At 46.7% G+C, this 24,989-nt stretch overlaps 1 protein-coding gene across 6 annotated transcripts in view; it reads right to left on the reverse strand.

The window, feature by feature from the left end:
* Positions 1 to 24,989, reverse strand: part of Nipa1 (non imprinted in Prader-Willi/Angelman syndrome 1) — a 60,266-nt gene that overhangs the window by 8,724 nt on the left and 26,553 nt on the right. For 4 of the 6 annotated variants that reach the window (XM_013507683.1, XM_005410400.2, XM_005410398.2 and 1 more), the window contains 3 exons: positions 12,076 to 12,123; positions 10,435 to 10,525; positions 1,805 to 1,965 (listed from right to left, as the gene is read on the reverse strand). In XM_013507683.1, coding sequence (XP_013363137.1) covers positions 1,805 to 1,965; positions 10,435 to 10,525; positions 12,076 to 12,123 — 300 coding nt within the window. The remainder of the gene's footprint in view (positions 1 to 1,804; positions 1,966 to 10,434; positions 10,526 to 12,075; positions 12,124 to 24,989) is intronic. The other 2 variants (XM_013507684.1, XM_005410397.2) reach the window with 1 other exon arrangement.

Here is a 24,989-nt window from a genome sequence, read left to right on the forward strand (position 1 = left end):
AAGTGGGCAGACAGAAGCAGCCCCACGCCCCTGAGCAAACACAGCACTGGGAGAAGGAGCAGGACACGAAGTCAGGGCGAAGTGGGCAGACAGAAGCAGCCCCACGCCCCTGAGCAAACACAGCACTGGGAGAAGGAGCAGGACACGAGCGTGGGGCAGCTGGCGTCTCTTGTGGGAAGGGACTGCATTTTAGAGGGGTCCCAAGCGTCAGGATGGTGTAGAGGGCAGGGGGCACAGAAAGGCTGGCACCCAAGGCAGCAGTGCATGGCAGAAGAAGGGACAGTGGCCAGTCAGGTAGGGAGAGGGCACAGCCACTGTGGCATCTGGACACCAACTCCACGTCTGTGAGAACTGGGCAGCCCAGAAAAAGAATCCACGCCTAGAAAAACCTCAGTTTCTTACATGTTAGAGCAGGAGGCCAGATGCCCCTCAGCTTTGCGATGCTTTACACTTTTTTAAGCATTTTTTTCATTACCATCCTCCCTTAGGAACCACTGTACACTTTTCTCCCTAGTTGTTCACCCCATGAAATCTTAGTATCGCTGAAATACTTACATGTTTATATACTGTATCTAGACCTGTGTTTCATACATTAGAAGAGCATGATAAGGACGGGGAATACAGCTCAGCGGCAGGCCACTTGCCTAGCATGCGCGAGGCCCTGGGTTCAATTCCTACCACTGCCAAAAAAGAAAAGAAATAAATGTACCCTTTGGATATGTCATACGGAAATTACTTAAAATTAATCCTTGAGCCCACTCAGATCTGAGTCTCTGATTTTTTCCCTTCTCTGTACTCACGTAGCTACACTTATCCGAACACTTTGGCGTTTATGAGAGTGAATGAGTATCACAGTGCTCAGTGTTAGGACATTGCAGGGACATGGACAATCCTGGCTAACTTCACTATGGGTTCTGTTTACAGTGGCAGATGGTTCACTGCTGCACTTATCACAGGCAAGTAGGGACTACGAAAGGGGACTCCCCGAGTCTGCGGCCTGGAGACCTCCGTATGGAGGCAGCTGTGTGTGGGCATCCAGGCAAAACTGTCAGCACCTAGCACCGGTAACCAACTGGACAGAGAACTCAAAGGAAGTCTGTACTTTAAAGTGGGCATGATAATGCATTGTTTCTTATTGCACTTGTCAAAAATACAGAGTTATCATATGTCAAATACACACACACACACACACAGAACCTTGTCTCCACTCTAAGCTTCCCATCACCATGTGAGGCTGAGGGAAGACGGAGCAGTGCCCACAGGCTCTCACCAGCAGGGCTGCAGGAAGAACTGCAGGGGGGCGGGGCCGAGCAGTCCCAGGGGTGAATACGGTAGCGTGGAGAACCCCAGAGGACGGAGGGACACGGCAGAAACACTGATGCAGAGGAGCCCAGAAGGAGCCGGGCAGAGCAGGGCCCCAGGCCCGGGCAGGCTCAGTGGAGGAGGAAGCAGCCCTGAGGGGCGAGGAGCTGCTGGGCTCGGGAAGGAGCCACTGCCCCCGAAGCCACGAAGGAAGCTGCGGGTGTGAGAGCTGAGCTGAGTGGGGTCCCCGGGTGGTCAGGGCACCCCCTGTGGTGGTCAGACTGCACACTGGCACACAGAGGGTCAGCCGGACGGAGGATGTCTCCGCACAGCCAGGGGTGGCTTGCACACACAGCCACCCAAAACCCGGATGCAGCTCCGGGGGGGCGGAGGACAGTGGACACAGGGCTGGCTCGCAGGGTCAGGAAACCTCACACTGGACAGTGGCTCATGACGCCTGGACTCCGGGCCGCTCTTTGGCAGGGTGCTAGGACGGAGTTACCTGGATTGGTCAGCTTCTCCTCCAGCTCGGCCTGCGTCGTCACACTCTCAGACTTCGGGGAGTGGATGATCAGCACAACCGAGCCCGCACAGCTTAGCAGACACCCCAACTTGCCCAGGATGTTGAGCTTTTCCTTCAGGAGATAAGAGGCTAAAATGGACCTTCAATTAAATAAAAAAAATCAGTATAGTTTAAACCAAACTATCTTCCCTCTTTCTACTAACTGCACATACTTTATCTAGAAAACTCACTTTTATTTTGTCTTTTTGAGACAGGGTCTCACTATGCAGTTCAGGCTGGCCTTGAGCTCACTTTGTAGCCCAGGCTGGTCTCAAACTTGCAACGATCCTCCTGCCTCAGCCTCCCAGGTGCTGGGATTACAGACGTGCACCACCAAGCCCAGCCTCACATTTTCTTTATAGCCGTATTTTATTTTTCACTTGTTATTTGTCGTTTTGGTTTTGTTATGTTTGGTGTTGGAGACTGAACCCAGGACTTTGCACATGCTAAAACACATTCTACCACTGAGCTAAACCCACCCATAACCCATCATTTAGTTTTAAAAAACAGAAAAAAGAAATGGTAATAATTCCTATATTAGTTTCCTGAAGTTGTTATTTCAATACAAATTGGATTTTTGTGCATAGCCACTATAAAGTTAAAGGCATCTTAACTGATACCACTATATTATTATCTCAGTAGATATAAAAATGTAAGACTACAAAAGAAGTTTTACAACAGACCAAAAATAAAAGTATTGTTTCCATATTTGTAACACTAAACAATCAAAAAGAAAAAATGTCAAATGGGAGAGTAGGGCACAAAAATTATTAAAGAAATACAAGAAAGGTAGCTCTTTGGCTGGATTTAAAAAAAAAAAACATTCAAGTTAAAATAAATTCAGCCAGCTGGACATGGTGGTGCACCCCTGTAATCCCCCAATCCAGAGGCTGAGGCAGGAGGATCACTGCAAGTTTGAAGCCAGCCTGGGCTACATAATGAGATCATGGCCACCCTGAACTACACGGTAAGACCTTGTCTCAAAACAAAAACAAAAACAAAAAAACCCACAATAACAAATAAATAAATAAATTCAACCAAAAAAGGCCCAAGCTGAAGATGGAGGGAGGGGAAGAAAGGGGGATGGAAAAGAATAAAGATGTGCTGTGCACGTGTAATAGCTCCCACAGGGAGTGTAACCAGTGTGTACTGCAAACACACGCTAGTAAAAATTAGAACTTTTTAATGCCCAAACTCAAGTATGGGTGAGTAGTTTTCTCTAGTACCAGAAACTCTTAAAATGTCCATTACTTTATAAAATAAAAAAGTCTAAATTTATAAAATACTGGCCGGGGAGGTAGCTCAGTGGCACAAGCGCCTGCCTGGCAAGCACAAGGTCCTGAGTTCGGTTCCTGGTACCAAAAAATTAAAACAAATAAATGTATAATGCCTACCGTCTGCAAGCCCATGGAGTGCTTTCTCCCTCCTTTTCCTGCACAGGATCAGCACACATTCTGAACTGGAGATTCTGGGCTTTCAGTAAGCCAGACTGGTCACTCTTTCACTGCTAGGCTCTATACCAGTGGTGGCGAACCTACGGCATGCGTGTTATTTTTAAGGCAAAAGATGTTAGCCTATGAGTTTATTTTTCTAAACAAAAACCTCAGTGTCCAGGTTGAACTGTCGTATTGGCATTTGCAATAAACAATTGAGTTTTGGGTTGCAGTTCCGGCACTTGGTCTCCAAAGGTTCACCATCACTGACTGATACTGAAGCCGCACCCAGTCGTGGAAGCTGCACCTTGGTCACACACCCGCTCCCTCACTCCTTCCTCTCTGGCCCTGTTCTCTACTTCCGGGCCACCGGGAACTGTGTGCCCCATCACACCCTCCCACCATGCTGCTTCTGCCTTGAGCCCACGGACTGTGACCGAACCCCCTTAAAATGTGAACTACAGGGGCTGGGGATTTAGCTCAGCGGCAAAAGTGCCTGCCTGGCAAGCGCAAGGTCGTGAGTTCGGTTCCCAGTACCGGAGAAAAAGCCAAAAAAAAAATGTGAACTACACTAACCCCCTCCTCCTTTAAACTGCACGTCAGATACTGTCTTGTACGGGGAAGCTGACTCATACAGCCACTCTTAGAAGGACGAGGAAAAGTGTTTCTGGCCAGAGTAACAACTGTCAGTCTTCCGTCCGAAAGTTGCTCTTCCCTAGTTATCTGGTGAAATGCCTCGGTAAAGGGTCTGTAAGGCAGCTATATTTCTGTGGGAAGAGACACCCTCAGTCACAGTGTGAGCTGAGAAAGCGTGGCCCTGGTGCGTCCGGAAGGAAAGAGGATGAGAGATGACTGACGGGGTGAGCAGACGGCGGGCAGGGGCAGGGCGGGGTGGGCAGGCCTCAGGACGAGGCCGTTTCTCCAGCTCAGCGGGTCAAAGCCCCACCCTGGTGTATCATTTTCTGAGCCCCAACACTAAGAAGTGAAATGCTTACGGTCCCCAGCCGTAAGGCCAGAGCTCCACACTGCTCCCCCCGACAGAGCTTGTCTGGACGGAACCCCCAGAGTGCAGCAGGAGAAGAGCCCTGAGCCCAACAGTCCAGGGACACATGGCTGACGCTAAATGAAGGGCCAAGCACGAGCCTGGACTACGAGGCTGGGCCTCGCAGCTTCCACACTGAAACACCCGACGCAGACCTTTAAAGGCTGAGCTGTCCCAGCACTTGGGAGGCTGAGGCAGGAGGAGCGCTGTGAGTTTGAGACCAGCCTGGGCTACAAAGTGAGCTCAAGGCCAGCCTGAACTGCACAGCTAGACCCTGTCTCAGAAAGACAAACAATTAAAAATTTTAAAAAATTTAAAAAAAAAAGTTGTCAGTGAGGAAGGGAGGAGGGGTTGCAGGGAAGGGAAGGAAATGGGGAGGGGCAAGGTGTATCATGTACAGGTACAAATTCCCTAGGATGAATGTGATCCTCATGTATGTAAAATGTACCAATAAGACTGATTGAAAAAAATAAAACTGAGTTGTCCTTTTATTGGTGAATTGAGTTTTTATTGGTGAATTGAGTTCTAAATCTAAGTCCCTTATTATAGACGATTTGACTTTTTTATCCATCTTTTTCACTTTTTTTTTTGAGACAGTGTCTCATTACATAGTGGAGGCTGGCCTTGAACTCACTAGGTAGCTGAGGCTGGCCTTGAACTCCTGGTGATCCTCCTGCCTCAGCCTCCCCAGGTGCTGGGATTATGGGCTACCACACCCAGCTCTTTTCACTTTCTTGCTGGCATCCTGTGAAGCACAAAGGGTTTGATTTTAAAAATATATGACTGATTTTTAATAACACAATTTATTTTCTTTTGTCCCTGTGCTTTTGTGCTGTAGCTGCAATAACCAATACCCAAGGACTAGTCGTCATGATCTGCATACACTGTTCTCTCCTGAGAGTTTTACAGTTTTGGTGCTTGCACTCGGGCCTTCGATACCCTTTTGCATTCCTGTCTGCACGATGAGGGAGGAAGGCAACGCTCTTCATCCGCACGCGGCTGCTGCTCAGAGCCATCTGCGAAAAGCGCTTCTTTCTCCCAAGGACGAGCAGCACCTCTGGCAAAAATCGGTGGAGGGCAACTTGCGTGCATTTCTGGAATCTCAGTTCTGTCTATTCATCTTCATGTCTTTTTGTCTTTCTTGAGACAGGGTTATGCAGTTCAGGCTGGCCTGGACTAAGTAGCCCAGGCTGGCCTCGAACTTGTGATGATCCTCCTGCCTCAGCCTCCTGAGTGCTGAGATTATAGGTATGTGGCACCATGCCACCTAGAAGTTTATTTTTTAACTGTTTCCATCTGCCTACATATTACAGGTCTATTCAAGAGCTTTACTTCAGGCTGGGGATTTAGCTCAGCGGCACAGCCCCTGCCTGGCAGGCGCAAGGTTGTGAGTTCAATTCCCAGCACCACAAGAAAAAACACAAACAAACAAAAGCTCTACTTTGTTTTCATGAAAAAGTTTCTGTAACTTGTGTCTTTCTAGGAATGGGTCCACTTCTGGTAGTTATCTATCTGTTGGCACATTATTTTTTACATTTTCTTATCATTCTTTTCATTTCCGTGTGGTTGATAGCAGTGCTCCCTACTTCACTTCTGACTTTCCATCTTTTAGCCTTGTCTGTCCACTTGCTGTGGCTTAAGTGATGTCCTGGACAGGTCATCTATACACGACGGAGGCTCACTGAGCCCATGGCCCAGGGCTGGCAGGCCCGAGAGCAGGGCATGAGCCTCTGCTGCACTGGACAGGGCCCACCGCACCCCCGCAGGGTTGAGGGTATCACACAGCAAAGCAGAACAGCTCACACTCTCTGGGTCTCTCCTCCTCTGATAAAGCTGCCAGGGTCAGCAGGCGGCCACTCCCCACCTCCTCTAATCTAACCACTCACACGAATCTGAAGATTACTACATTGTAACACAAGTTTTTGTTTGTTGGTTGGTTGGTTGGTTGTTTTTTTGAGACAGGGTCCCATTGTGTCGTTTAGGCTGGCCTTAAACTCATTATGTAGCTCAGGCTGGCCTCAAATTCCCATGGATCTTCCTGCCTCGACCTCCCAAGAGATTACTCCACACCCATTGTAACCCAAGTTTTGAAGGAGAAACATCAAAGTCATAGCAACTCTTTTCTCTTTTTTGCTTTATCATTATAGCTAAAGGTTTATCAATTTTGTTAACCTTTTTAAAGGACAAACATTTAATTACACTGACTTTTCTCTATTGCTTTTGTATTCTCATTATTATAAATATTATACTTGAATCTTTATTTTTTTTCCTTCTGTTTGGTTTGCCTGTTTTTTTCCAGCATCTCAGTTTGGAAGGTTAGATTGTTGATTTGAGATTGTTTCCTCTTTAAAATGTAGGCATTTACAGATGTAAATGTCCCTCTGGAAGGGCTGGGGATTTAGCTCAGCGGCACAGTGCCCGCCTGGCAAGCACAAGGTCATGAGTTCGATTCTCGGTACCAGGGAAAAAAAACAAAACAAAACAAAATTTCCCTCTGGCTAATGCTTTAGTTGAGCCCTGTCGAGTTTTAGTACTTAGGAAAATGTTTTTGTTTTGGTACCCAGAATGAAACTGAGGACCTCATACTCACCAGGCAGATGCTGTGCCACTGAGCTAAAACCTGGGCCCTCAACATTTCTGCTCATCTTAAAGTACTTTACTTCCCCCAGGATTTTTTTTTTTTTTTTTTGACTCACTGGTCATTTAGTATTGAGCTGTTTAACTTGCATATATTTGTGGATTTCACTTATTTTTGCTTTCTAATTTCATTTCACTATGGTCACAGAAAGTACTCTGTCGACTTTGTTTGTCTTTTTGAGACAGGGTCTCGCTATGCAGATATCTGATTAGTTTCATTCAAGTTTCTTTGCTTTTCTTTTTTTTTTTTCCAGACAGGATTTCACTATATAGTCCCGGTTGGCTTTTAACTCAGTACGGGGCCCAGGGGGGCCTGGACCTCAAAGGGTCTTCGTGCCTCAGCCTCCCAAGTGCTGGGATTACAGGAGGGGTCACCATGCCAGGCTCCCAGCTACTCTTTTAACATTTTTAATACAGAGGTATTTATTGAATTGCTTACATACATTTTATTGAAAACTAGGCTTAATATTGGTGGTATAAATGTACTTCCATATGTGTGAATTGTCTGTCCTTGTCCCTTACCATTTCGTCTACTGAGATTTTCATATTATTCTGCTGAATTTAAGGAATGTCTTCACACTCATCATGATTTAGATCTGAAATGACCCCACAAGTCCCACGTGTCCAGAAATGGGGTTTAGAAAGGTGACTGGAAGGCAGGGACAAGAGCTCGGCAGTGGACCCCGACGGCTGAGGTCCGGCCTGGACACCGTTAGGAGGTGGGGCCCGGTGCGGGTGGCCCCCGGGAAGGCCCGGGAGGCGGCGTCCCGGCCTGGCCCTCTCTTCTCCCCCTGCTTCCTGGCTGCCACGGCTCACAGCTCTCCTCCACCACACTCTCCCACCAGCCCGTCTCTGCCTGTGGCCGGCTGGCCAAGGCAAGTCATCCAAACCCGTGCGCCAAAACAGCCCCGCGGGCGTGCGGCGTCCTCTCCCGGTGTCGGGGCACCCGCGCAGCAGCCAGCTCTCACCGCTGTCACACTGGGCGGAAATGTTTTTCCCATCCTACTTATTCTTTTGTAGGAAATTTAACTTTTTCATTTTTATTGCTTCAGACTTTAGAAACTTCTTATTCAAAGTCTGAAAAAGACTCTATTTCTTCAAGATGTGAACACAAAAGGACTCTTCTTATATACACGGTCTATAAATCTTGGAAACGGCTGAACATTTTCCCTCTGGGCCTCTGCATGCCTTACTCTGGGGCACGTCAGAGACGCAGGTTTATTCAGGGAATCAGACGCGTGACGTGGCGCCCGCCTCGGCCTGGGCGGGTGATGAGGACGCGCTGACGAGCTGCCCGCGGTGTGGCCTGCGCTGCGCGCCAGCCTCCGCTCTGCTGCTGAGGGAAGGCGCGGCCCCCGAGGTGCCCCAGCGGGCACACGACCACTGCGCTGCCTCTGCTCCCACACGCGGCGGCCACCGTGCTCTAACTTACTCGGTCACAACGCGGCCGTGACTACATTTAAAGTGATACTCACAGCAAACTGCTTACCAGTTCCCACCCTGATTACTGAAGAAAAAAATGGGGGCCGCAGCTCCATGGTAGACTGCTCGCCTAGTATGTGCACGGCCCTGGGTTTGATCCCCAGCATCAGTAACAAGAAGAAAAGAGGAAAGCGGGGAAGAAGGGCTGGGGAGGAGGGGGGGAAGCGGAGGAACTGGGGCCTGCAGGGGGGCGGGCTGCCTGTGCCCCACAGCTCCTCCCGTGGACAGCCTCTGCTGCAGACTCGGACCTGCCGTGAAACGACACAGGAGCCCCGGGCCCCTCCACAGCCTCTCTTCTCTTGATCCCCAAGTGCACTGAGCAGCTGGCCGGGACTGGGTCAGCACCGCGACAGGACTGTTACACAGGCGCCTCCCCAGTTCCGCCTCCTTCGCTCTCTGCCACACCATGTATGGAGGCAGCGTGTGGCCCTGTGGGGTGGGGCTGCTGGATCTCAGCCCCTCAAGCATCCAGAACCAAGAGCCAAGGTAAAACCTCTCTCCCTGAAAAGCTACTTGGTCTCAGGCATTTTGTTACATCCCCAGGAAATGGATTAAAATAGAAAGTTTATAAAAGGGGGCTCCAGTTGGGCTAGGCGATACACACCTGTAATCCCAGCACTCAGGAGGCTGAGGCAGGAAAATCAACAGAGCTCGAGACCAGTCTGGGGTATACAGTGAGTTCAAGGCCAACCTGGACTACATAGTGAGACCCTGTCCCAAAAACAAAACACAAATAATAGTAATAAAAAAATGAAAAGGGGAAAAAAAAGAAAGCGAAGGGGCTCCACTTGTGATTTCTGATGACCAGCAGGCTTCTAGGCCCCATTCCTCCCTTCCCTCGGACCTGATGAGAAAGCTGCTTGAACGCTCAGTCCCTGGTCCTCAGCCCCGCAGGGCCAACAGGCACTTTACACCGAGAGGCACAGCTGGCATGCAAAGCCCTACCCACAAGCCCGCCTGGCAAGGGCAAGGTCTTGAGTTCGAGTTCCAGTTAAAAAAAAAAAGCTCTACCCGGAGCACCCCCAGCTACTGTAAAAGTCCAGACCCACCCCAGCTCCTCCTGTTTCTCTCTGGACTTGGGGAATCCCTCTGCTGCTGGCCATGTAAATCATGTACCCCGTTCCCTATCCACCAGTGGTAGTGTGGCGGATGTTTCAGCCTCTGTAATAGACTAGAGTGAGGTGGGGCGACTGTCCAGGGTCCAGCAAGAGAAATGGAAAACCGCCAACTGATATGTTTTCTTTTTGTCTTTTTGAGACAGGGTTTCACCATGCAGTGCAGGTTGGCCTTGAGTTCACTCTGTGGCCCAGGATGGCCTCGAACTCATGGTGATCCTCCCGCTTCAGCCTCACAAGTGCTGGGATTACAGGCGTGTGCCACCACGCTAGGCTCAATTGATATGTTTTGCTTCATGGTTTCTCAGAATAACTTTCCAAGGTTAGCCAAGTGTGGTAACACATGCCTATAATCCCAGCATTTGGAAGGCTGAGGCAGAAGGATTGCTGTGAGTTCAAGGCCAGACTGAACTACAGAGTAAGATTCTGTCTCAGGAAAAAAAAAAAAGAATAACTTGCCAAGGTATGAGGAAGACTCTAATTTCTAAGAAGCCATCCAGGGCAAAGCCCAGGGAAGAGACAGCGTCCGAGTCACTGAGCAGCACGGGTAGGGTAGATCTGAGGAGCTGCGGATGGTACAGCACTTGCCTAGCGGTATAGCACTTGCCTAGCATGCATGAGACCCTGGGTTTGATCTCCAGCACCATGAGCGCACGCGCGCGCACACACACACACACACACACACACACACACGCTGGAATGCACTGAAGTAAATTCTGAGAGAACAGTTACAGTTAAATGATATAGAATTCTAAAGACTTTACGTACAATTTTATTTTTTTAACAGAGACATTCAAAATGAAAAATATTTTGTATCTAAACTATACATCAAATAGCAAGACATGGAATCTTGGCTCTCACCCGAATGGCACTCCAAGGGCACCCAGGGGCGTCACGAGGACCGTGGGAACTGCCGTGTAAGCCAGGAAGTTTCCGATCTGACCAACTGCCACTGTGAAGAGAAGCACAGGGACAGCACTGCGACGACAGCTCCAACCTCGGCCAGGGCCACTCTCGAGGGGCCCCTCCTGCTCCCTCGAGCAAGCTGCCTGGGCACCACTGCACGCTCACGGATCGTGGTGGCGGAAGCAAACCCCTAGGCTTCACTGGGCCAGTCGGGCACGGGTGCAGCGGAGACCTCCTGTCACCAGCAGGGACTGGGGGTGAGGACGGCACTGAGTGTCCTGCACTCTTAATACATCATTGGCTGTTTGGTGCTTTTTTAACTAAATTTAATTTTTGACACCTTTCTTGAAAATTTTGATAGGAAGTCTCACAGACTGCCCAGGCTGACCTTGAACTTGCAGTCCTTCTGCTCAGCCTCGTGAATCGCCAGGATTACAGGCGTGTGCCCCCGGGCTCAGCTCTTTACAGTACTCTTTGTTTTTTCTTAACTGAAATGCACATACAGTTTTACATGTTTAAGGGGTACCATGAGCTGTCTTAGCCACTGAGTAATGTTGAACCAGGTAAAATGTCTACCCACTAGACACATGTCCTTTCTTCTGGCTTTCTGAAGTATCTAATATAGGATCATCACCTACAGCAGTGTGGCGAACCTATGGCACCCACGTTATTTGCTTTTCTTTTAAGACAAAAGATGTTCACGTATGAGTTGTTTTCTCTAAACTAAAAGCTCAGCGTTGAGGTTTAACCGCAGCGTTGGCCCCTGGTGATAACTAAGTGGGTTTGGGTTGCAGCTCAGGCACACTCCCTAAAAGGTCCCCCGACTGTGCGACAGCACACAGGCAAACTTCTTCGCTCCTAACTGCACGTCTGCACCCAGCGACCAACCTGTCCCCAAGCGGGGCAGAGCTCCCTATGTGCCTTCAAGTACCCAGGCCCTCCTCAGGCGCAGGCGGCAGACCCAGCACCAGGCTGCGAGGCTGCGAGTGAAACATGCCACCTGCACGGACATCCAGGGACCCCGCCAGGACCACCTCGGGGAACAGCTCGGCCTCAGCGAGGTAAGTCCCGCCTGACCAACATGACATGACAAATAAGCCACGACATTTCTGAAATTTCTAATAAAACTGTGACTGATGCATTTATTGCAGTCCTGAGCACTGACGTTATTACTTGTTTTTACGTTATACCCCGAGACCTCTGATCTTGTATTTGAGTTTATGCAAGAACTCTCCTTTGTTAAACAGATGGTGCTGAGTGAAACGAGGCATCTGACCCAGGGAATTTCACAGGGACCACCCGAAGGCTACACAGGAGCACGTGGGACTGTTCTGGGGTGTTCCGGCCAGGGCAGTAACCTGGGCTCAATTCTGGACCAGCTGTGAGCAGCAGGAGCCACTGTGTTCCTCCCTGGAGGTCACTGCCTGCCCTTCTCCTCTCCCCTACAGGAGGAAGCACCCGGGAAAGTAGAGGACGGTGCAGCGTGCAGGGCCTGGGGGGAGGCAGGGGCACCCCCTCCAAGCGTCAGCACCACGCTCACCCTGCTCCGCAGCCCAGCCCCACGGACAGCGGACCAGACCAGTGCCACACACTTACTTGCAATGGTGCCAGCCCACCATACAATGTCTGTTAAATACGAGGTACCTAGGAAAGAAAGAGAAAAACGCCGTGTAAGTAGGTTCATAAGCCACACATATCTACAGGTAAGGGGTTTACAAGCTGCATAGTTAGAACAGAAATCCTCACATGAGAACTAGAAGTGAAAATAACGAATGTCATACTCTTTACTCATCCTATACATAATCTTTAGTCTACACACAGCAGGATGAGAAACCACTGAAAAGAGCAAAGGTATTTTTGCAAGTAACACAAGGCTGACCCAAGAAGACAATCAAAAGCTCTGTCATGGTTTTCTTTGGCACGATTAAGCCACTACCAAGATGCAAGTATCCTGGGGAGTGGAGGTGCACTGCTCTCCAAGGAGATGTCTGAAGTCCAACTTCCTCATGCGTTCACTGCAGCCCACTCAGACGATACTTTTACCATCACAGGGCTCAGAGACTTCCTGCTTACACAGGCTACTCAATCTTCCTAATCTAGAATCTTTGAGGTATAGTTCTTTTTTTCAGCTTTTTTGGCACTACATCTTTACCAGATCATTCGGCATCCTGGCATTTCAAACCTTACTTCCCTTACATCCTTTCCAGCATCCGTGCAGGCGGGCAGAAGGGAGAGGCTACTTGGCCTCCCCAGCACACAGGCCTCCTGTCCCACGGGCCACACGCATGCAGGAGAACACTCCTACCTTCTCAGACCTGTCTGTCTGTCTTCAGGTATGACAATACGCTTGACTCTCAGAGCTCTTCCTATGGCAGACTGAAGTACCCAACTGTAATGGGATGTTTAATTTGCAGCAGTAAAATCCAGACTTTGGCATAAGGGACAGAGAAAGCCTACCTACTTAATGTGAGAGCAGAGCTGTAGGCATAACAGTAAGTACTTTAAAAATGACACAATAAGTAGCAAGAAATAATAAAATAAATAAATAATAGAGCTGGGTGCAGTGGCACCTGTAGCCCCAGCCACTCAGGAGGCTGAGTCAGGAGGACAGTCTGAGTCTACGAGTTCAAGACCAACCTAAGCAACATGAAATACCATATCTCAAAAACAACAACAACAACAAACAAACAACAGAAAAGAAAAAAGAAGTAGCCAGATGTGGTGGTGCATACCTATAATTCTAACTGGGAGGCAGAGTGGCAGGATTGCACTACCATAAAACTGTAGGTCCCAGAAGATAGCACAGGCTTGAAGTCATAGAAAAATCTCTTATCTTTACCTTTTTTTCTTTATTCTTGATTTTTTGCTTGTTTTTCCATGGATAAACATTGTTTTTTAGCTTTTCTGTTTTGCTTAGTTTTTATTTTTGTTTTTTCTTTCTTTTCCTCCTTCTTTACCAGTTTTCCAAAGCTTGGTTAATCTTCCTTTGTCCCTCAGCTATGCTTCTAATCGCTTTCTCTTCTGTTATCTATTTTTTTCTCCTATCTTTTTCAGATTTTCTCCCCTAAGGGTAAACTCACTCTATTGAGGGGATATTTACTGCATATAATTTTCTGATTTCTTTTAGATTTTGTTATCTACTATAAATTTTGTACTGATGGTTAAAGGTGGCAAATTAACAGCTAACACAGTTTGTCGCTTTCTAGACTATGCTTGATGCTATTGTAATTACTGATTGTAGTACTTTAGCCAAAGTGACATAGTTGTTATAATCAGTTATACCTCCTTGTACGCCAATTGTCTGGGGAGTCATAAACCATACCGTAGTACACTATGGAAGAAATGAATGCTAGGCCAAATAGGCAGCAACTTCTCATCCCTAAAAAATTGAAAAGGCAGGATCTTGGGACAGATTCAAAAGCCAAAAGCCAGCTGCACCTAGAAGACAGCTCTGAAAAGTAGTCAGTTGCTAAGGAGGTGTTGATACTAGTAATAAAGCTACCTACTATAAGCAACTAACAACCATCAATCCAGAAAACAAATTTTAAAAAATAGAAAATGAGAAAACATGAAAGCAAGATGCAAACCCAGACCTTCAGCTCACCCAAGGCAAATCTAGGGGGTCACTGAGATAGAAGAAAGGAAAATCCACCCAGCTAAACTTTCTAAAATAGTAGCAGCAGGGGTAACAAAGCAGATGAATGAGTCTCCAGAAAAAAAAAGTAAGAATTTCATAGATAACTAAAGAGATGATGACCATAGTGAAAGACATGGTTAGTGAATCCAGAGTAGACACAGAGGAGCTCAGGCAAGTGATGGAAAAAAATAGAGGAGCTCAGGCAAGTGATGGAAACCATGAATGTCCAACATAGGAAAGAACTGGATTCCATGAAACAGATTCAAACAGAGATCCAGGAGATTAACGAATGTGAGGACAGAATATCAAATCCAGAGGACAGGTTTGCAGTTAGTGACCATCACATGAAACACTTCTTAAAAATAGCAAGGGACCACAAAAATCACTCCATCAGGGCTAGACGATGCAAATAGTGAAGGATTGATCAGAACCAGTGAAAAATTACAAGAAAGCACAAAGGACATAAAAAGCCTGTTCACAGAAGTAATGGCAGGAAAAAAAAAGTAATGGCAGAAAACTTCTCAAGCATGGAAAAAGAATTTGAAGACAAGTGAGGCATACTCACTCCAATTAGCCATGATCAGATAAAAACTACACCAAGGCATACTGTAGTCAAGAGTCTAGAACTTCAATAGAAGAACAGAATATTAAAAGCTATTAGAGAAAACCACAAATTACCTATAAAAAAAAGCCCATCAGAATCACAGCAGACTTCTCAACACAAAACATTAAGTCAAGGAGAGCTTAATACTTCAAGCCCTAAAAGAAAACAAGTCATACTAATGTACCCCACAAAATTATCTTCCAAAATTGAGGGGGAAATCAGACACTTCCATGATAAAGTACACCTGAAGAAGTTCACGACCACCAAACCAGCACTCTAAAAAGTTCTGAAGGAAATTCTAGAAAAAGACAACACTTCCAAGATTCTACAGAATGAATCCACCAGGCACAGCAAGCAACTAATCAGAAAGGAAAGGGAACCAACAACAGGAAAATAACATGACAAGGGTAAATTAGTATGTATCAGTCAAGCTGGGCATGATGGCGCACACCTATAATCCCAACACTTGGGAGGTTGAGGCAGAGGATCAGAGGATTGAGGTAAGTTCAAGGCCAGTCTGGGCTACATAGTGAGTTCAAGGTCAGTCTGGACAGCACAGTGAGACTCAGTCTCAAGGAATGAAATAAACAAACAAACAAAGCATACTAGTTATAACTATCAACGTAAATGGTCTGGATTCACCAATCAAAAGAAAGAGACTGGCAGAAGGGATCAAGAAATAAGATCCAAGGCTGGGCGTGGTGGTGCCCGCCTGCAATCCCAGCAGTTAGGAGGCTGAGGCAGGAAGATTGTTGCAAGTTTGAGACCAGCCTGGGCTACAAAGTGAACTCAAGGCCAAACTGAACTGCCCAGCGAGAACCCACCCCCAAGAAAAAGAAAGAAAGAAAGAAAAAAAGAAATAAGATCCAACAATATGCTGCAAACAAGGAAAAATTAAAATGCATAGACTGAAAGTCAAAAAATGGAAAAATAGTACTCCATGCCACAGGAACCTGAAAACGTACCCTGGTAGCTGTTCTATTTGCAGACAAAGTGAATTTCAAGCGAAGACTGATTGAGAGAGACAAAGGTCACTACACATCCTCATAAAGGGAAGAACCCAAGAGGAAGAGGTAACAACCATATATGCACCAAATACCAGTTCACTCAACTATACAAAACAAACATTAATGGACATGAAAAAGCAAATAAGCACTAATACGACTGTAACGGGGACATCAATACTCCACTGTCACAAATAGATCAACTAGATAAAAAACAACAAAGAAATATCAGCGTGGAACCAAATCTTTGAACAAACGGACTTAGTATATATCTACAGAGTGTTCCACCCCACAGCAACACATTCTCCTCAGCTGCACACAGGACATCCTCTAAAACAGACCACACATTATACTAGCTTGCAGGACATGCTTAAGTAAATGCAAAGGAATTGAAATTATCCCATGCATATTATCAGACCATAGTGCAAAGAAACTGGAAATCAATGGCAAAAGAAACCACAAAAGCCATGTAAACACAATAGTTACCTAACACCCTCTTGAATTACGGACAGATCACAGATGAAATTAAGGATGAAACTAGACAGTTTCAACAGTACAGGCCAATCTCTCTAATGAATCTAGATGCAAAAATCCTCAATAAGATACTCCCAAACAGAACGCAGCAAATTATCAAGAAGATTATACACCATGACCAAGAAGGACTCATTCTGGGATGCAGGTAAGGCTCAACATATGCAAATCAATAAATGTAATACACCATGTCAACAGAGCCAAAGACAAACACCACGTGATCATCTCCACAGATGCAGAAAAAGCATCACAAAGTCCAGTACCCATTCATGATGAAAATCCCACAGAAAATTGGAATAGATGGTCTTTACCTCAATCTGATAAAAGCCATCTATGACAAACCAACAGCCAACATCATACTAAGTGGTTAAAAACTGAAAACTATCACTCTAAAATCAGGAACAAGTCAAGGATGCCCACTGTCACCACTCCTGTTCAGTAGGTTCTTTTTGTTTGTTTATTTGTTTTTGTTGGGGCGGCAGGGTCTCGCTATGCAGTTCAGGCCGGCCTTAAACTCACTAACTCACTATGCAGAACCACACATGGTGGCACACTCCAGTAATTCCAGGACTCGGAAGGCTGAGGCCGGAGGATCGCTGTGAGTTCAAGGCCAGCCTGGGCTACACAGTGAGTTCAGGGCCAGCCTGAACTGCATAGCAAGACCCTGTCTCAAAAAGACAACAAATAAATAAATAAATAAAAATAAAAAAACACTGGGATCACACTTTACTAAAAAGCTTTTGCACAGCAGAAGAAACCAAAAACAGAGTGAAGAGGCAAACCACAGAATGGGAAAAAAAATTTTACCTGCTTTCCTCAAAGGACTAATATCTAGAATGTATAAAGAACTCAAAAAAATCAGACCCTCCCCAAATTTAAAGACCCAGTCCAAAAGTGGGCATCTGAAGGGAATAGATATTTCTCAGTTCAAGAAAACAGAAACAAAAAAATATATATAAAAAATTCAGCATCACTGAGAGACAGGCACAGTGACGTATGCCTATAATCCAAGTGCTTGGGAGGCTGAGGCAGGAGGATCACTGACAGTTTGAGGCTAAACTGGCTACATAGTGAGTTCAAGGCCATCCTGCACTACAAAGTGAGATCCTTAGCACCCCAAAAAATAAATAAATAAATAAATAAATAATAATACAACATGAGCTTCCATCTCACTCCAGAAAGAATGGTTATCATCAAGAAATCAATGAACAACACATGCTAGCAGGACTGTGGGGAAAGGGACCCCTTCTCCACTGTTGGTAGAAGTGTAAATTGGAAAAACCAAAATGGAATCGGTATAGAGATGCCTCAAAAAACTAAAACTAGAAGTTCCATTTGGCACAGGTATTCCCCTTCTTGGTACCTTTTCAAAACAGTGAAAGGCAGCACACCATGGTGATATGCACACACCCAAGTTTATAGCAGTATGATTTGTAATAGCTAAATCTTGGAAACAGCCTAGATGCCCATCAAGGGATGAATTCATGAAGAATATATGGTTTTTGTAGACAATGGAGTACTACTCTGCTGCAAAGAAGAATAAACTTAAAGCATTGCTGCGCGTGGTGGTGCACGCCTGTAATCCCAGCACACGGGAGGCTGAGGCAGGAGGATAGCTGCAAGTTCGAGACCAGCCTGAGCTACAAAGTGAACTCAAGGCCAGCCTGAACAGCATAGTGAGACCCTGTCTCAAAAAGCCAAAAAAAAAAAAAAAAACCAAAGCATTATTAGGTAAATGGATGTACCTTTCTTTGTGTGTGGTCTTTTTGCAACAGGGTTTCACTATGCAGTTCAGACTGGCCTGTAACTCGTGCTAATTCTGCCTCGGCCTCCTGACTACTGGGATTACAGGCATGTGCTCCCATGCCTGGCCTGGATACACCTTCAGACCATTCTTTTAAGTTAAATAAATCAGATACACATGTTTAAATATCACTTTGTTCCTCTAATGTGAGAAACTGAAAGGGTAAATAAAGACCAAATTGGATGACAGGCATTGGGAAGGAGGAAGGAAATGTTCAAAGGGGAAGGCAAACAAGGGGGCCAACAAAGGAAAGGAAAAGGAGGGACTGGGGATACAGCTCAGTGGCACAAGCGCCTGCCTGCAAGTACAAGGTCCTGAGTTCGATTCCCAGTACAAAAAAAAAAGGAAAAGGAAAAAAGAGAACGATGGGCAAAAATGGAAGCAAAGCTTTTGTAAACAAGGAGGGGAGGAAGGGTTGAAGGAAGGGGCACAGAATGGAGAAAAAGGTGCATCAAGACATATTATAGACAGGTACAAACTCCCTATGATGAATGTGACCATTACGCATATCACAAGTGTACCAATAAAGTTAATTTACAAAATAAAGACAAAATGCTAATGGGTGGGCTGTGCTGTAGTGCAGCGTAAAAGCCCTAGGTTCAACCCTGCTGTGCAAAAGGAAAACAGAAGTGATGACCGCGTGGGGGCAAGGCTGAGTGAGAGCGCCACCGTCTGACAGCACCGCAGCACCGCGAGGCCGTCAGCGGGGACCAACGCCCACCCAGCTCTTCTGGGAGCAGGTCTGTCGCAGGCTCCACAAATCACCTCCTCCGGCTTTCCACAAAATGAGTCCCAAAGAGAAGTTACTCTTACACTAGCAAGCCTGGCAGACACCAGCTGAGCTACGTGGTCCAAGTCAACAATATCTGTATGGACAGATGGCATCACATGCCTCCCGAGGGGCATGCCGGGACAGGCACAATAAGGCAGCTGTCATTTTCTGCCAAAGGCAGAGCTTGGAACTCATCATCTGGAAGCCTCAAACTCCAACTCTGAAACAGGCTCTAAACCAGCTGGCCTGAACTCTTTATAGAAAAACACCAAGGTCGCGAAGACAAAGGAACGCCAGAGCCTCAGCACAGTGAGCTAACTGAAGACAACGCGGACGCGAGAACCAGGAAAAGGGCTGGTTCAGGACAGCTCTGGGTGACTAGCGAAGTCCGAACACAGACTTGTAGATCAGGAATTAATGAAGCTCCTGTCTTTCCTCACAGGAGTCTAACTTTGTGTTCGCTCTTCTGGCTCTAGAAAGCTGACAGCCATGTTGCCAGGCAACAGCACACCGGGTAGAAATGACGACTGATGGGACGACAGCACCAGACTGGAGGCTGCGGACTTACTTATGTAGTTATTGGCACCGGAGACTGAACCAGGACCTCTGCACTGACCTACCTCCCAAGGCCTTTCTTTGTATTTTTGAGACAGTCTCACTAAGTCACCTAAGTCGCCAGCCTGCGCTCAAACTTCTGATCCTCCTGCCGTGGCTTCCCGAGTGCCGGACTATAGGCACGTGCGGCCGCACCGGCAGAGGCCTGAGAACTGCTCTGCCCCCACCCCAGTACCATGCCTCTGGGAACTCCCGCGGCACCCGGAGCGCTGTGAGCACTACACTGCGGCCCACGGCTTTCTAGCCAGGCGGCCACCTGTGCCTCCACAGCTGCTGTGATGCCCTCACCGGTGTCGTGCCTCTGCCGCCAGGCTCCAGCAGAACAGTGGGGCCCAACGCTGCGGCCCTGGCGACTGTCCACAAACTGGAAATCACAGTGAGCCCAAGAATGCCCTACGGTGGGCACCACAGAACACTGACCAGCTACTGGCACAGAATCAATGTTTTTTCTTTTTTCCCTAGTGTTATAACGTTATATACCGGGAATGTGCTCATCAGTAGGTGGCTATTTAAGAGAACGTCCCTGTACCCGCAAAAAATGCACGCTGAACTGTAACAAATCAGAGAGCCATGGCCAGGGCACTGCTGTGAAAAGCTCTGTGGCCCAGTCTCCTAGCAAAACTGCCACCAGTAATAAGGTGTTAAGAAAAACACGGGCTGTGCAAACTGTCTTACAGGCATACAGCATGTATTTCCTTTCTTATCCTGATTTTAGTAACCTGAGTCTTTTTTTTTTTTTTTGGCTTAGTCAGTACCTCAAAAGGTTTGTAACGTTTTTGTTGTTGTTGTTCTTTTTGAGACAGGGTCTCACTATGCAGTTCAGGCTGGTCTTGAACTCACTTTGTAGCCCAGGCTGGCCTCCAACTCACAACAATCTTCCTGCCTCAGTCTCTCAAGTGCTAAGGTTTGTGACTTTTGATGTTCTTTTCAAAGAACGAATTTTTGGTTTTGATGATTTTCTTTCTTTCCTAATTCTGCCTCATTTATTTCTACTCTCCTGCTTGTTATTTCCCCTGGGTTTCATTTGCTCTTTCCTTCCTCGTGTCTTCGAGTGGATAATTAAAACGCTGGTTTGAGATCTTTACTCTTTAAAATACTGTCATCTGCAGTTTTCCTAAGAATGCTGTGTGGGCCACCTGCCCCCAGCGCTGGTCTTCTGTGCTCTGCTTTGCTTCAGTCCTCCTGGCTCTCCCGATTTCTTCTTCAGCTCACTGGTTGTGTGTGTTAAACTTTACTTATTAGTTGATTCCCTACGTTCCTCCCTAGTTTCATTGAGCTGCTACACTTTGAACGTCCCCAAAAGGCCCGTGTTAAAGGCTCAGTCCGAGGTCACGGTCCCTAGTGCTCCCAGTCACTCTGCTGGTGTCCTTGAAAGGTGCCTGCTGAAGACCAGCCCCTGCTGCCCCTGCTGCCCCTGCTGCCCCTGCTGCCCCTGCTCTCCGCCTCAGGCCCTCTGGCTTGGCAGGAACAGGGAGCCACAGACCCGGCCTTGCTGGGTCCTTCCATTTCCTTTCTTATACTACGCCTCCATCCCTGGTGTGAGAACAGTACAGCGAGTTCTGGGAGCGTTTTCTCTCATTGGAAATCCTGGCTGCCCAGAGCTGCACAGTTGTTTGAAACAACTGAACTCCCAGACAAGAAGTATTTGTGCAAATACAAAAGAGACTTCTATCAGCTGGCAGGGATGTACACACGGTCTCAAGGCTTCTAAGACCTTCTGCTTAGTTACACATGTATACAAGAAATGTCTTTAAAATGCAGCTTTCTAGCATAAAAATACAGGCAGTCACATTCTGACAGAACAGGAAAATTGCCCTCATGCACACCTAACACCAACAACAGAAGTCAATGCAACAGCAAAGAGAGCAGATGAGTATGTCCTTTGTAAATGAATGCCTTAACCTCAAAATGTATATAAAGACATTACATTGTTTTTAGACCGTGTTTATAAAGGACTGGAAATCAAGAAAGGGTGCTTCCTGATACCAGCACAGCTGGATGAAGGTATTACCTGCCAGGAGTGTGAACGCTGGTGTCCACCAACTTGGGAGCTCTTTTACACGCTCACTACTAGGTACCCATGATTCATCTCCCTGAAGACAACAGTTCAGCAACTTTGAAAAAGGACAAACCTGCAGGACTTACACTACCTGATGTTAAGGTTTAATGTGGTACTACATCACCAGGCCAGTGTGGTCCTAGCTTATGGAGAAATGGACACATCGAATCAAGGGAGAGCTCAGAAATAAACCAGGTGTGTGCAGTCAGACCACAGACCAGGCACCAGTACAGGTCAGTCATCTCTTGGTCACAGCAGCTCAGCAGAGAAAATATTGAACACTGATTCACTCTTCAGACCACATACAAAAGCTAACTCAAGATGACTTTCAGACCTAAAAATAACTTAAAGCTATAAAGATCACAGAAGAAAACAGGATGATACCATTATGACCTCAGGAGAAACAAAGTTTCTTAGGCAAAAATCAAAAGTGCCAACCACATTTTAAAAGATAAGATAAATCAGACCCTCTCAAAACTAAAAATTTCTGTTCAAAAGGCACCACTAAAAGAAAATACATGGCCAGGCGGGTGCGATGGTGCATGCCTATAATCCCAACACTCAGGAGGCTGATGCAGCCTGAGGTACACAGTGAGTTCAAGACTAGCCCGGACTACATAGCGAGACCCTGTATCAAAAACAAAAATGAAAGAAAGAAAAGAAAAAGAACAATCCACAGAGAAAATATTAGCAATCCTTATACCTGACAAAAGACTTGAATCCAAACACACACACACACACACACATACACACACACACACTTATATAATATGTAAAAAGAATATATCATACAAGTCAATAATAAAAAGTACACCCAATAAAATACAGGAAGAGTCTTGAAAAAACATCACAAAAACAGCATATACAAATGGCCAATAAACTTTTAAAGATGTCATTATTAGGGCTGGGGATTTAGCTCAGCGGCACAGCGTCTGCCCGGCAAGCACAAGATCCTGAGTGTGATGCCCGGTACCGGGGGGGGGGGGGGGGGATGTCATTATTAGTATGTATTGGAAATGTAAATTCAAATCACAATGACACACAGTACTACTGTATGCTCACTAATCACTAAAATGACAGATGATAACACCAAATGTTGGAAAAACGTGAACAACTGAAACACATAAACTGCTGCTGAGAGCATAAAATGGTACAACTCGGGTAGGAAAATATTTAGCAGCTTCTTACAATGTATCTGTGTGCTTACCCATGACCCAGCACTGTGATTTCAAGGCAGTCACCCAAGAGGAGTGAAAACACCACACTCAGAGGGCACAGGAGGCTGGAGAGGAGGGTGTTAGGCCCCTTGCCCAGAATGTGTGGGCACTCACTGGGTCTGAGCCCTAGTACCACAAGTAAAAAAAATTAAGTACGTATGTATTGTCATCATAGCTTTATTCAAAGAGCAAAAATGTGAAAACAATCAAAACGTTCATCAACACAAGAATGGGTAAGCAAACAGTGGTATTTTCAAACAAAAGAACACTGTTCAGTAATGTCTTGGTTACTTTTCTCTCGTTGCTGAGACAAAATGCGTGATGCCCACAATTAAGGAAGGAAAGGTTTATTTAGTTCAGTTTGTGGAGGCCTCAGTCCATACTCAGCGGGCTCCAAGGCAGGGTGGCACATGGCAGAGGAGCAACCTTTCATGGCGGCAAAAGACAGCAAAAGCAACAGGAGCAAAAAGAGGAGAGAGCAAGCCTCTTTTCCTTCCTCATATTGTAAGCACCCTACCAGTACTTGGGTGGGTGCAGCACTCATGCCATCTCTGTGCCCTCCTCTTGCACAGAGTCAGAATGTTTACAAATTCTGGACCCTGGCCCCCCGCTGAGTCACTTAGTTAAACTTCTAAACTTCTCAAATTGACACAATGAACAACATCCTAGAGCCTATGGGCATGCCCTCTACATCCTAGAAGTAGAACTGCTGAGTTAGTTAAGCTTCTAGATTTCTTAAGTTGACAGAATGTATCAACCATTACAAATGATAATAAGGAACATGCTACTGACAGCACACACCATCATGAGTCTTCAAACCAGGCTCAACAAGTTTCAGTAACAAATTCTGATTAAAAGTTTGCAGATGGGTGTCAGGAATGAGCAAGGAGGTGTAGAGAAGACAGAATGGAAAATGATATTCTAGGGTTATGATGATGCTCTACCTCTTTAGTGGAGTCTTGGTTACACAGGCGTGCTTATCCGTCACAATATATCCAATTTTGCCTTTCAGATATGTGCAGCTTATTAATAATACCCTAGTGTTTTTTAGAAGTTTCCACACAGTAAGTGGCTTGCTGTCTTCAGTGCTAGAGATGGAACCAGGACCTTGTGCATACAGGGTAAGTGCTCCACTGATCTACATCCCAGCCCCAACAGTTAAGTTTCTTGATGGTGGGTGGCTTCACAGACGTGTGCTTTACTCCACACTCATAGGGACATATGCACTAAACATGAAGTCTTACTTTAGGAAAGTGGTTTCTAAATTTTAAAAATAGTTAAATTTCTAGGTTAGCCTACACAGTGATGACCACAACACAACTAACGCTGTAATTATGCCACAGTTTCTATGAAATGACATTCTGTACTTCACAGACTTTTTTTGGGTACCAGGAATCGAACTCAGGACTTGAGCTTGCCAAGCAGGCACTTTGCCACTGAGTACATCCCTGGCCCGACATTCTGTACTTCAAAAACAAGTCTAATAAAAAGTCTAATATATACTAACATTGTCCTTGCTCTCCCGAATTCCTCTAGCGCAGTTCAGTGCAACAGATGTGTTGTTCCTTCATCCATCTATCGAACATTCGCTGAGAACCATCAGTGAGCAGTCCCTCGTGCAAACAGACTCACAGACTCACTCACTCTGCAGACGTGGGGCCTGCTGTCCCACAGCAGCCTCTTCCACCCCGCTGAGACGCCGAGCTGCCCCACCACAGACGGCAGAGAAGCCAGGGTGGCGGTCCCCCACTCCCACGACAGGGAGGTGTCAGGTGCTTCGCCTGCTCCGGTGTGCTCTGCGGGTGTGAACAGACGTCACGTGCAGAGGGACCACAGCAGAGAAACCCCAAAAAGACAGAAAAGCGTCTTGAATGTGTATTCTATTTTCAGTGCACCTACAGAGGAGCAGTCCTCTCTCAAGCAGTGAAGAGGATGAAAATACAGTATGCATGGAAATCTGCCTGACAACTGCTATATGTGGATCTTCTCTGTCCCCAAAGGTCCCGGTGCGAAGGGCCTGGTCCCCAGTGCAACGCAGTGCCACCGGAGCACATCAGGAGAGGGGCCTTGGGCTCCCTTCAGGCTCTGGGCCACGCCCCTGAAGAGACACTGGCCCCGCTCTCCTCCTCCTCCTCTCTTCTGGTTCCCAGTCGGAGGTTAGTGCTTCTGCCTTGGCCATGGACAACAACACAATGTGCCGCTGTGCTCGGAGCATGAGACCCACTAAACACGGAGCGGGAGCTCTAAGACCGGAAGCCCAAAGGAGC

This window comes from Chinchilla lanigera, unplaced genomic scaffold, assembly GCF_000276665.1.
Source record: "Chinchilla lanigera isolate Chin_1 unplaced genomic scaffold, ChiLan1.0 scaffold00132, whole genome shotgun sequence".
Classification (NCBI taxonomy): domain Eukaryota; kingdom Metazoa; phylum Chordata; class Mammalia; order Rodentia; family Chinchillidae; genus Chinchilla; species Chinchilla lanigera.